This window comes from Trichinella spiralis (genome assembly GCF_000181795.1).
Source record: "Trichinella spiralis strain ISS 195 chromosome Unknown Scfld4, whole genome shotgun sequence".
NCBI lineage: Eukaryota > Metazoa > Nematoda > Enoplea > Trichinellida > Trichinellidae > Trichinella > Trichinella spiralis.
In genome coordinates this window covers 8,183,797-8,194,849 of record NW_003526943.1, presented here as the reverse complement: position 1 = coordinate 8,194,849, position 11,053 = coordinate 8,183,797, and the positions used below count along the sequence as shown (strand labels likewise).

General features: G+C 39.2%; 5 protein-coding genes across 5 annotated transcripts; 2 read left to right on the top strand and 3 right to left on the bottom strand.

Annotated features, from left to right (window-relative positions):
• Nucleotides 1-106: 106 nt before the first annotated feature.
• Tsp_02003 (putative CUT domain protein) lies at nucleotides 107-2,672 on the top strand. Its single transcript, XM_003377767.1, has 4 exons — nucleotides 107-1,288; nucleotides 1,421-1,642; nucleotides 1,708-1,882; nucleotides 1,936-2,672. Exons 1-4 carry the CDS (start codon nucleotides 107-109, stop codon nucleotides 2,670-2,672), a joined length of 2,316 nt encoding a protein of 771 aa, XP_003377815.1.
• A 1,175-nt stretch (nucleotides 2,673-3,847) lies between these two features.
• Tsp_02004 (hypothetical protein) lies at nucleotides 3,848-4,741 on the bottom strand. The gene is made up of 3 exons (XM_003377766.1): nucleotides 4,648-4,741; nucleotides 4,250-4,395; nucleotides 3,848-4,090 (listed from the first exon to the last, which is right to left on the bottom strand). The coding sequence occupies exons 1-3, from the start codon at nucleotides 4,739-4,741 to the stop codon at nucleotides 3,848-3,850; spliced, it is 483 nt and encodes a 160-aa protein (XP_003377814.1).
• Nucleotides 4,742-6,468: 1,727 nt separating this feature from the next.
• Tsp_02005 (hypothetical protein) lies at nucleotides 6,469-7,138 on the top strand. The gene is made up of 2 exons (XM_003377765.1): nucleotides 6,469-6,545; nucleotides 6,895-7,138. Exons 1-2 carry the CDS (start codon nucleotides 6,469-6,471, stop codon nucleotides 7,136-7,138), a joined length of 321 nt encoding a protein of 106 aa, XP_003377813.1.
• A 36-nt stretch (nucleotides 7,139-7,174) lies between these two features.
• Tsp_02006 (calcium/calmodulin-dependent protein kinase type II gamma chain) lies at nucleotides 7,175-9,561 on the bottom strand. The gene is made up of 11 exons (XM_003377764.1): nucleotides 9,514-9,561; nucleotides 9,339-9,434; nucleotides 9,050-9,282; nucleotides 8,814-8,991; nucleotides 8,605-8,751; nucleotides 8,409-8,542; nucleotides 8,237-8,314; nucleotides 8,061-8,157; nucleotides 7,912-7,992; nucleotides 7,772-7,852; nucleotides 7,175-7,279 (listed from the first exon to the last, which is right to left on the bottom strand). Exons 1-11 carry the CDS (start codon nucleotides 9,559-9,561, stop codon nucleotides 7,175-7,177), a joined length of 1,278 nt encoding a protein of 425 aa, XP_003377812.1.
• Nucleotides 9,562-10,689: 1,128 nt separating this feature from the next.
• On the bottom strand, nucleotides 10,690-10,891 carry Tsp_02007a (hypothetical protein; the record flags this gene model as incomplete). The annotated part of the gene is made up of 1 exon (XM_003377763.1): nucleotides 10,690-10,891. A coding segment is annotated over one exon (202 nt), but the record flags the coding sequence as incomplete, so codon positions are not given.
• Between the last annotated feature and the right edge of the window lie 162 nt (nucleotides 10,892-11,053).

Below are 11,053 nucleotides of genomic sequence, written 5' to 3'. Positions count from 1 at the left end.
GGCGACACCGATGACGACTCGAAGAAGCGTTCTGCTCCTGGGGTCCAGTTGAACAACGGTTTCAGAGGCGGGTCTGAGTGCAGGAGGGGAATTGGAAGCGGTGGGCATGTCTTCGGCCGACTGGGCTAACTTGCACTATTTGCAGTCAGTGCTGGCTTGGCACGTCGACCAGCAGTCGAAACTGTCGGGAGATGAGCCGCTGGACACGGCTGAAATTGCGCGCCAGTGTCGTCGCGTCTTAACTGAGCACAACATTGGTCAGCGTCTGATTGCCAAGTACGTGCTGAATCAGTCGCAGGGCGCGGTGAGCGAGTTGTTGAGCAAGCCGAAAAAGTGGTCGAGCTTGACCGAAAGGAGCAAGAACAGCTTCCGGCGGTTGAAAGCCTGGCTCGGCGATCAGCGGGCGGTGCTCGCGTTGCGCAACATTTCACCGAAACGGACCCCCTGCTCGGCCAGGGACCGTTACGCCAATCGCAGCCAGATGGACAGCGCCACCGAGGCGCGCATTGTTCACATTTTGCAAAAAGCGAAACAGGCCCGGGAAGAGGTCCAACTGCCGTTGGTGGTCAGTGACCGCGGCGCTGCTTCGTCCACAGTGAGGCCGATGTCCGCGTCGCCGGTCAGCTCGTCGAACGGTGAGGGGTCGGACGTGAGCCGGGATCGACGCTGTCAAAGCGCGTCGACCGTTCAGTCGGTCTCCGGGGCATCGTTCCGTTGCAGACCGGGCCGGTACAGGCACGACGATATACCGAAGTCGAAAATACACGAAATTTACGAACGCGAATTGGCCAAGCTGCGCAATCACGACGGCAGTCTTCTGATCCCCTCTGACCAGCAGACTCCAACGGTTCCCACATTGCAGCCGTCGGACCTGAACGTCGTCGTCTCCAATTCCACCCTTGTGCCAGCGTTCACCGGCTTCTCTTCGTCAACATCCTCCGCTGGTAGTAATCGGTGCGCTTCGGCATCGCCGCCCACGAGAACTTTCAAAGCTGTTTTGCCACCGATCACCCAGGAGCAGTTCGAACGATTCGGACGGATCAACACGGAAAAGTTGGTCCAACGTGTCAAAGAGCACTTACTTCAGTATTCAATAAGCCAACGCGTGTTCGGTGAACAAGTACTCGGTCTTTCTCAAGGTTCGGTCAGTGATTTGCTCGCTCGACCGAAAGCTTGGCACATGCTTACCCAGAAAGGCCGAGAGCCGTTCATTCGTATGCATGCCTTTCTTGAAGATAACGAGTTGTTGAAGAAGCTTATCACCAGTCGAAAAGCCAGCCAAAAGTATGTTTTTTTGTTTCAAAGTTGATTTAGCAAAAAATAAGCTATCGAGCAACCTTGTTTTGTATTAATTGCTTTGTCGATTTTAAGTAGCAGCAACGGCGGCGGCGGCAGCCGCAGTAGCAGCAGTAGTTCTCAGATTGAAATCCAACCGCCTGGTTGCCAAGGTTCGGCCGTGTTCACCGAACGGTCTTTGAACAATGGTGGTCAACCGACGTCGAACATGGTGATAGTTAACGAGACACCCACTTCTCCATTGTCGACAACGACAATATGCGACTCCTATGCGGTTCCGTTGGATACTGTCGCAATTGTCGAAGAAACTCGGGCCGTATTGGCCGCGCATAGTATTGGACAGAAAGTAAGTAAAATATAGATTTGTTGTTTTCAAATTTCAAATTTTAATTCAAATCTTCCTTTTTGAAGCTCTTCGGCGAAGCAGTGTTGCACCTTTCGCAAGGATTTGTCAGCGATTTGTTGTCCAAACCGAAACCTTGGGAAGCGTTGAGTGCGAAGCGAAAAGAGGCGTTGCTTCGAATGCAAGCTTGGCTGAAGGATGCGGACCGTATAAAAAAGATCAACGAATATCAAGCTCGAAAAAGTGAATAAAAATGCCTCCTATACAAGCGTTAAACTTATTTAAATTTCGTACAGATTTTAAACGATTGGCCAACTGCGATCCAATTCAGCGAGATTCGGCCATTTCTGGTCCGTACGCATATTCACAGCTGGATGTCAAACGTCCTCGGGTAACGTTGACCAAAGCGCAAAAAGAGCAACTGATCGAAGCTTTCAACCGCGAACCGTATCCAAGCGTGCAGATGACTTCGCACTTGTCGGTTCGTCTGGGTCTGCATGTTAGTACAGTGGCGAATTGGTTCCAAAATCGTCGAATGCGCCAAAAAGCCGCTCTGCAACAGAGCACCGCCGTGGCGGACAACGTCCAAGTCGACCGTCTTTGCAACGGTATCACCGTTTGCAACGTTGCTGGTCGAGAAGAGCCGGTCGCCCAAGCGGTTCCACCGCTGTTCAGCGCCGTCTTCAACAGTGCAGATCTGCTCAATCAGATCAGCCTGACCAACGGTCTGGACCTGGCCGCGAACAGCCTGCGCAGTGCTGCTGGCTTGGAAACTTCGAACAACCATAATACCTCAAGCCGGACTTCCTCCACCTCGACCACAGGGTCATCGTCGTACGGTGAACCGGTGCCATCGGCAAGCGGTGGTGAACAGCCGACGAGCGATTATTTGAGGCGGGCAATATTGCATCGTATGGAAACGAACCTGGTCAAGCCGGACGTGTCTTGGGTAACTGAGGAAGATCGTTCCGAGGCGATCCATCGGATCGAAAATCGCATCAAAGAGAAAGACCAAATCGAGTGGGAATTTTGATCACACACAACTTTTGCTTCTTCTGCTTACACTTGTCATTGTTTCTTTTTTTTGTTTATTTATTTTTTCTTCCATTTTTATTCAGCGAAAGCTTACATTTTAATATGTTTATTTTTAAATTTAAATTAAAAACTATCAAAGCTGTTTTGTCAATGTGTTATTTATTTTTAATGACCACTTGATTACGATAAAGTATATAGAATTCGTTGGGAAATATCGCGCACACGTCGTAAGAAATCAGGATGATTAATAATGCGCTGAACACGGCTGAAATTGCGCGCTTCACTGGTGAAATTACTACTGCTGGTGACTTTTCGTTTAGCAGACGTTGATGTAAATTTTGCATAAATAGTGCAAAAATGCAAGCAATCTAAGTGTCGAGAACTGTTCAGTACCATTCAAGATATAAATATGTACAATCAATCATTTTGCTATTTATTAAGAAATGTAAACGTAGAGTTCTGAAACAAGCTAAAAATCACAGTTACAATCATAAATCTCATAATAATAATAAGAATAACTGTAAGAAGAACAGCATTGAATAATGGAAATAAAACGAAAGATCATTACTGTTGACCAAGGAAGCTGTACTTCGTACCGTTCCCCGTCAAAGCTTACTGTCTTCTCAAACAATTGTGAAGCCTTCGAATTACTTCTCTTTTATTCATCATCTTTTATTCCGACGGTTTTCATATCCCAAAATCCTTTCAGAATGTCGTCAAGCTGATCTTATATCTTTACAAACATCGTCCTAATCCTGGTTGTCAGGACATTCTCAGGAATCGAATCACAAACAATCCAGCCTAAGGTAGAATGGATCGCTATCGGTTCTCCCTCTACGTCTTTTATAATCTTTTGATCAATAAATTTATAATAATAGTCCAACCATATAAGAACGTCGAAAGAAGTGCACAAATTCGTGAAATCTTCTGCCAACTTTAATGGCGCGAGATGGCTAAATTGCTTGATCTCCAGACGGAGGTTCGGACTTTCGCTTATCTTTCGTAAGCATAGTGCTTCAATTAGTTGTCTTCTAATTTCATGGTCTTTTATAGGACTCAAACACATCTTTACCCGACGCACTCGCTTACAGCCACCGCCACTACTACCAAGTGGTTCTATAGACACGGATTCCAGAGGTCCTTTAAGATTTAGAGCTTCATGAACACTATTCTTCACAAAGGAACCTGTGTCAAATAGGCAGTTAATTGCCATAGAATTTCCATCTTCATTATAGAGTCTAGAATGGGCAGTTTGAAGTAGTATGCTTGTCCAGAGTAAGGAACATGAGCGACGTAAACTCTGTTATCTTCCGTCTTCGGTGACTCGATGCTTCCTCGATTTGCCTCCTTGGGCAGCCCACTTCGATGGTTCGCATCCCTTGACAGCCCATCTCCTTCTATATTCACCCGTCCTGTCTAGAATGATGTCGTCCATTACAGCCTGTTTTTGGCACCTTCCTTTAGTATTGCAGGCGGCCGCTCGATGACCTTCCCTGAGACGCAAGAAACACAATCTCAGTCTCTTGACAACAGTCATTCTCTCCTCAGAATTCATGCAGAGGAGTTTTGAACAACTCTGGATTGCATGACCTTCTTTGCAAGACAATAATCAAGACATGCATTCTCACTTTGAGTACTACACATGCTTGATATATCCAGTGCAAGCTTTACTGTTGGCAACGATCCAGATGCTTCCTTCAGGAGAATCGGATGAGTACTGGCTAAACTTCATTGGTAATTTCCTTTTCTGCAACACTGTTGTCCTTTGTGTTATCATGGCTAGGCTTTATAGCCTCAAAAATAGCAACCTGTTCTTCTGCGGCTAATCGATTAATAACAGAGTAATTTTGCGATTGTCCATTATTCTGCAAAGCCATAGTCCCATTATAATAAATTCAATCCCTTTTGATCCATCTTGTGAGGCTGAATTGGACGTTGACTTGCAGTGGAAAGAAGGCAACTTCGCTTTTTACTGGCATGGCTTGGCGCACATTTCCTGGTTTGTGGTAACTGCAGACCTTTCCGACAATACTCAATGATACGGTCAACATTTGGTTCAGTTGACATATGTTTGACGATTGAAGTCAGAAACAGTATTAGAGACAATATGAAGAGATTTCATATTCTTCTTTTAAGAGATCACAACTTCTTTCCTCCACTCTGACTCTGATCTCTGTTATATTAGATTTCTCGTTCTTCAGTCAAAGCGTCTATTTCATTCTTGTCCTCCACATTGCTTAGCAGTCTAATGAGTACTCTTTACAGTTTTCTGTATATGTAATGTTTTTACATGTTTTAGATATTTTGTTATATTTCAGATAAACAAAAGTGGAATTTATACAGATTTAGTATAAAATTAACCGCCCAACTGCATTTTCAGTTCATTTAAAAAGTTCATAATAAAAATCATTGTACAGGCAGTAATAAATGAAAATTAAGTTCAAATGTGTCAATTTTATATTTTTGATTAGGTTATTAGGTGGCAAATAAAAGCAAAAAATTTTGAATAATTGATCTTTTGGAAAGAATTAAAACCATTTAATGAAAAATGAATCTTGAATATATTTATGCTCATTTTTAGTTCGGTTTATTTGTATTTTTATTGAATTTCAAATATCCCTCACATTCTGTCTGTGCAGTAAAACATTTGGTGTGCTTTATGTTCTCAAGCATTATGAGCATTGGTATGTATTGGTATAAGCTCATGTAGTTTTGAATGGCGCACTTTCAATTTAGATAAATTTCAGAAGACGTGCACATAATGTTTTCAAATAGTAGTGATTTAAAAACTGAATTTTGCATGATTTAAATATATTTAGTTATTAGTCATTGTTTTTTTGTCCGGTTAATTTGTGTTATTTGTCAAAAAAATTTCAGACGTTCAAGTTATTTTTCTCAATACAAAAAATAGATATTTTATTTCAATTTTATTCAAAGGGAGAATTAGAGGAAAGTTTGCAAGTTTTTTCTTTGAAATTAACTGCTCGAGTTCATTATGAAGAAATTGTGAAATAACGTGAAATTCATTTTCATAAACAGAAGAAACAAATTAATTTTTGATAGTTAATCAAAAGTTTTATCAAAGCTGAAGTGAAATTGTAGAAGTTTTTAAATTATTGAATGCCAAGTTGAAAATTGTAATTGCACGCGAGCTGTGCTGAAGCAGTGAATGAAGGGATGTCACTTGATGATGGAAATTTCGATCAATCTTTTCTTCAAGTGGAGCTGAAAATTGCAGTGCTGTTGTGAATTGCCATTTCAGCAATGCTGTTGTGGACCGAATTTAGCAACAGCAGAAGGATATAAATAAAGAATCATTGTCATTTGTTCGAACAATTATCATTCAGCACTGCCAACCAGGCTCAGCATTGTGCAAGTCAATTGGACCGTACCATCGATGTCGCCAACGCTGACAAATTATCAAAAGACAACCAAAGACCAGGGCAGATCTTTGACCAGTGGTGGAAAAATCTTTAACCAATTCAACGAATCTCGCTTTGCACGGATTTGCAAATTATCAACCCATATCCAACGCATCCGAGCGTGGAATGGTGCAACAAATTGTAAAATACTAAAATTGAAATTAAAGTGAACAAAAAGAAAGATCAAATTTCAAATAAATACAAGAAAATTACGAAGAGGGAATATAATAAAGAGGAAAATTTACTCCGTTTTCAAACAACGTGAGCGATTCAAAGAAATAAAAATAAACAAAAGCCGTCGGCATTGAGCTCGATTGTATACTTTGTATATGCAAATTGAGAAAACACGTGATTATGAAAGAATAAAAAATAATGAATGGAAACAATAACATCAATCAACAGAACAGCAAGCATTTTGTGTACAAGGATGCGGAATTTTTCACTTCCCAGTGAGGAGGGGGGCGCGGCACAGTTTTGCAGCCAAATAACAACAATAAGCAGCAATGGAGAAAAAAAGAAATTGAAGATAAATCACATAAACGGTCAACAATGATGATGACAACAGCTTAGAAAGCGATAAATAAATAAATAAATAAATAACTGAATATAACACAAAGTAAGAATATAAACATTATATACGAGAGAAAACATTTGTCAAAATTTGTACAAATAAAATGACGCATCCCAGTCAGTAGGCGGCGGTAAACAATGGAAAAATAATTTCTGAATAACAATGGCATCGTCCGTGGGAAATTGTTTGTTGTTCTCAACAACTTCGTTGTTTTTTTTATTTTTCAGGTGCACGAGAAAAATTTGTCAAAACAAAAAACAAGGCTTTTTCTTCATCATCTGCATCTTCTTCCTGGTTAATGGCAGCAGCACAACAAGCAAACGCATAACAGTCGCTGCTGATTCATGCACCGAAAAAACGGAAGACCAATCAGCCACCAACAAAATAAGCCAAATGTTGTCGTCGTTGTTGTCGCTTACACAGGAAGGCAGGTATGGATGTTGTGTGAGGTTCAGTTGGATAAATGAATAAAAACAAAATAACACATGCTTCTTGGACTGTGTGGAATCAGGAGAAGAAAGAATTTGACGCCACATCCGGGGCTATACAGGACAATTCGTCCATACTTCGTCGGCGAGAATAGTAACGCTTCATCTCTTCATTGTCCTGCTCCTGAACAAAAGTGAACAATCATCATAATTATCCACAGAAATAATTTTCTTCCCTTTTCTCAAATACTTATAACGAACAAAAATTCTACTTTTCATTACTTTGCTTCTAACTGGAGAATTAGTTCTAACAGTAACAGTACTGTACTCTACTAAGATAATTCTGCTTGATCCAAATCGTCACCCCTCAAAAAAAGCAAAGCAATGTATTCACCAAGCAATATATGAATTAATTAATTAATAAATAATACAGAAGAACTAAGCGCTGAAAACACTTGCTTACAATAAATAATTTCATAATTGATGAAAAAGAAATTTTTTTTTTCACAATTTCCAAATCTTAATGAATTTTAAAAAAGAATCAAAGCTTCTTCAAATATGAGAAAAAACTCGAGAATTGAAATATAAAAATAATAATATATAATAGTGTAAATAAACGTTTGATATAAATGCTGTTGTTGTTGTTGTTGTTGTTGTTTTTGGCATTTTCACTTACATGTTCAGCTTCTTCCGCTTCGATGCATTCCACAGCAAGGGCAGACATGCGTTCAAAATCCTGATCAACCACTCCTCCAGTCTGATACACATTAAAAAATAATTAAAATATAAAAAAAGGAAGATTTGTAAAAACAATACCTGTATCCAAGGATGAAGCAACACTTCTGAGGCGGAATAACGATCGTCAGCGTTCAACTGCAGCATGCCGTTGATCAAAACCTACAACAAACAACGTAGCAACTAGGAAAGAGTGGGAAAATTATTCATTTTTTAATTTTTGCACAAACTTTAGCCGCGTTGGAAATATTCGACCAGTACTGCTTGTTGAACGTGTACTTGCCGGACAATATTGATTCGAACAATTCTTCCTGAGCGCCGCTGATGCTGTGAAAAAAGCAAAACATCAGTAGAGAATGGAAAAATGCTTGTTGTAATCAAATTTCCCACAATCACAACACCCTACCTAACAAACGGAGGATACCCGCAAAGCATGATGAACAATATGACACCGGCTGCCCAGACGTCCACTTTCAAACCATAGCTGAAAAGCAGGAAAATCGAAACAAATAATAATAATAATAATTATTATTATTATTGTACACGCATGATGCGTGTGGAATTGACGACATGCATACCCAAGTTCGGATAACATTTCAGGCGCCACGTATGTCGGCGTTCCACAGATGTCGAACAATGGTTCGTTGATTTCAGTTGCCAAACCAAAGTCGGCCAATTTCAAATATTTCCATCCGTTCCCGTAGTCGTAGATCTGAAAATGATGCTGCTACATTGAACGAAGAATTGGATGAAAACTAATTAATTAATTATTACAAGCAAATTTTCAGGCTTCACATCGCGATGAACAATGTACAACTCGTGAAGATATTCCAAAGCGGATAGTAAATTCCGCGTCAAAACAGAAGCGCATGGTTCAGTGAACGTCGTCGCCGACACCAACGCGTCGAACAAATCTCCGCCCTGATATTAATTTTTTAAATTAAAAATAAAATTAATACACACTGAAGTATTGAAACGCATACAGGCACAAATTCTAAAATTAAAAAATGCGCATCCTCGGCGCTGATGCTATCGTACAGACGAACAATATTCGGATGGCTGACTTTGCGCAACAAGCGCACCTCATTCTCTATAATATCTTCCTTGTTTTTGCACTTTTTCTTGTCAATAATTTTTATAGCATAATTTTCTTCACTCTTCCTTGAATACATAATATTAATTAATTAAAAGCAAAAACAATTTTTTGAAATAATTTCACCTTTCCACGCAATGATATACTACGGCGAAACTTCCATCACCCAACAGACGCCCGATCGAATAAAGACCATCAATAACAGGTGAGATGCATGGCAACTTGGTGGTAGTATGAACTGTTTCGGAATGCGTAAGAAAAAAGTCATAATTGCAAGAAAATAACACACTCATACACATACCAGAAGAAAGACCATCGTCATCAGCATCTTTTTGATTCTGACCATTCGGTTGAAGAAGCTAGACAGAAAAAAATTATACGAAACGAATAAATAAAATTAAACAATTAAAAATACCTTGGCTTTCTTTGCTTTGTCAATAGCACGATTCTGATACTTTCGACCTAAATTATAATTTTTAAATATGATAAAATGAGGAATATGAATATTCTTCTAAAATGTACATAATTATCGATTCAACCTTTTGATTTGTTTCAAATCAAATAATTATTTTCGAAATTATCAAATTAACTGCAACGACAGCAGTCATAGCAATTCCTCTTCGCAGGGTAAAATGCATTTTGAAATTTATTAAACTGGAAGTAAATTTTTATTGCACACACACAAAAAGGGAAAGAAGAATTACTGAAAACAGTGTTGCTATAGGTAAATAAATATATATATACATGTGTATTCTGTTGGAAAAGCAGGAAAAATCGAAAATGGCACAAGAATGAAATTTAAATTATTTATTTTAACACATGGCTTGTGTAAAAATCTACCTCTGCAACTTTTGCAAATGGCTATTTTATACGCATTCAACGTTGATAATATTTTGAAATAAAACGTTTGATTTTAAAAAAGCAACATCTTTATCGTATATTTTTTGCATTGTATATTCAAAAAAAACATATATCAATAAACGTATATGACATATTTTCCATGCAGATCAAAGCTGTGAACAGAACCTTAGCGTATAAAATTCATGCCACTTTCAATTTCTATTCAACAAAAAGGTCAGGGTTGACAAGATATTCTTTTCTCAAGCTACCCTACAAACATCAAAGATATTCATCTTGATCTCCTTCTCAATTCAATTCTAGGTAAACTGAATTGTAAAATATATAAATATACTATTTTTTTTGAAAAATTAAACAAACATTAAAAACAAAGTTGCAGTTGATTGAACATATCAAGTTTTGTTTTTTTTTAAATTATCAAATCAAATCATTTCTAATTTAAAAATGCCTTTATCAGTGTTAAAATCGACGCCGCCACCGCCCCAAATTTTAAAACATAAATTATGTGAAGCGTGTGACAAAATTTGACCTTTGGCTCTTTCCTCTTCTCGCCAATTTATAAATAAATAAATACATATGCTGGTTGGTTAGAAAAATATTGCTTGCTCGTCTAAGCAAGCAAAAGGAAGATGATGATTGATGAATGCAGGCAACAGAAGCAAGCAATTGTCGTTCCACGTTTACGACCTAATGCTAATAATAAAGTTATTATTATTATTCCACTAATCATGTACGTGCCAGCTGCTTTAGTTTTCACCATCGCAGCAAATGGTTGGTTAGAAAAAATTGAAAACAGAGCTAGCTAGATAAAAGCGGCATTTCATACATATATATAGATATATAGATATATACAGACATATAGCTAACATGTATGAGCTTACTGTTCAAAAATTTTTCGTTCAAATTGGTCAAGTAGGAACCGCGGTCGGCGTTCGAGTTCCATTTGGCACCGGTACGGTTCCTGGCCGTGTCGGGGTGCCGTGACCGAAACGGCAGCAGAACGTTGTGCAGTTCGGCAGAGTTGATGTAAAAATCATCCACGCCCATGCGTTCACTGCCGCAGGCCAAGAAGATGTCCTCTTCCATGAAAAAATCCGCCAAATGACACACCTGAAAGCAGAAATATAAATGCCATCAACATTTGTCGAACAACGGTATTATTTTGTGAATAAAATAAAAAAAATTAAACCAATTTTGCCCGCAGAGGGTGAACAATTTTTTCACCGCCCCGGAGTCAGCTTGACGCGACGGAAAGTCCTCCAGCACTTGCTC

Bases quoted from the DNA above. Each gene is read 5' to 3' on its own strand.
- Tsp_02005 (XM_003377765.1), top strand. From the start codon at position 6,469: ATGAATGGAAACAATAACATCAATCAACAGAACAGCAAGCATTTTGTG. The intron at 6,546-6,894 runs GTGAGGAGGGGG...TTTATTTTTCAG, and splicing joins GCGGAATTTTTCACTTCCCA to GTGCACGAGAAAAATTTGTC.
- Tsp_02006 (XM_003377764.1), bottom strand. From the start codon at position 9,561: ATGCATTTTACCCTGCGAAGAGGAATTGCTATGACTGCTGTCGTTGCA. The intron at 9,435-9,513 runs GTTAATTTGATA...TGTACATTTTAG, and splicing joins CTATGACTGCTGTCGTTGCA to AAGAATATTCATATTCCTCA. The intron at 7,280-7,771 runs GTAAGTGAAAAT...ACTTTTGTTCAG, and splicing joins AAGCGGAAGAAGCTGAACAT to GAGCAGGACAATGAAGAGAT.
- Tsp_02004 (XM_003377766.1), bottom strand. From the start codon at position 4,741: ATGTCAACTGAACCAAATGTTGACCGTATCATTGAGTATTGTCGGAAA. The intron at 4,396-4,647 runs GTAAAAAGCGAA...AATGAAGTTTAG, and splicing joins ATGTGCGCCAAGCCATGCCA to CCAGTACTCATCCGATTCTC. The intron at 4,091-4,249 runs GTTGTTCAAAAC...ACATCATTCTAG, and splicing joins AGAAGGTCATGCAATCCAGA to ACAGGACGGGTGAATATAGA.
- Tsp_02003 (XM_003377767.1), top strand. From the start codon at position 107: ATGTCTTCGGCCGACTGGGCTAACTTGCACTATTTGCAGTCAGTGCTG. The intron at 1,289-1,420 runs GTTTTTTTGTTT...AGTAGTTCTCAG, and splicing joins GAAAAGCCAGCCAAAAGTAT to ATTGAAATCCAACCGCCTGG. The intron at 1,883-1,935 runs GTGAATAAAAAT...AATTTCGTACAG, and splicing joins CGAATATCAAGCTCGAAAAA to ATTTTAAACGATTGGCCAAC.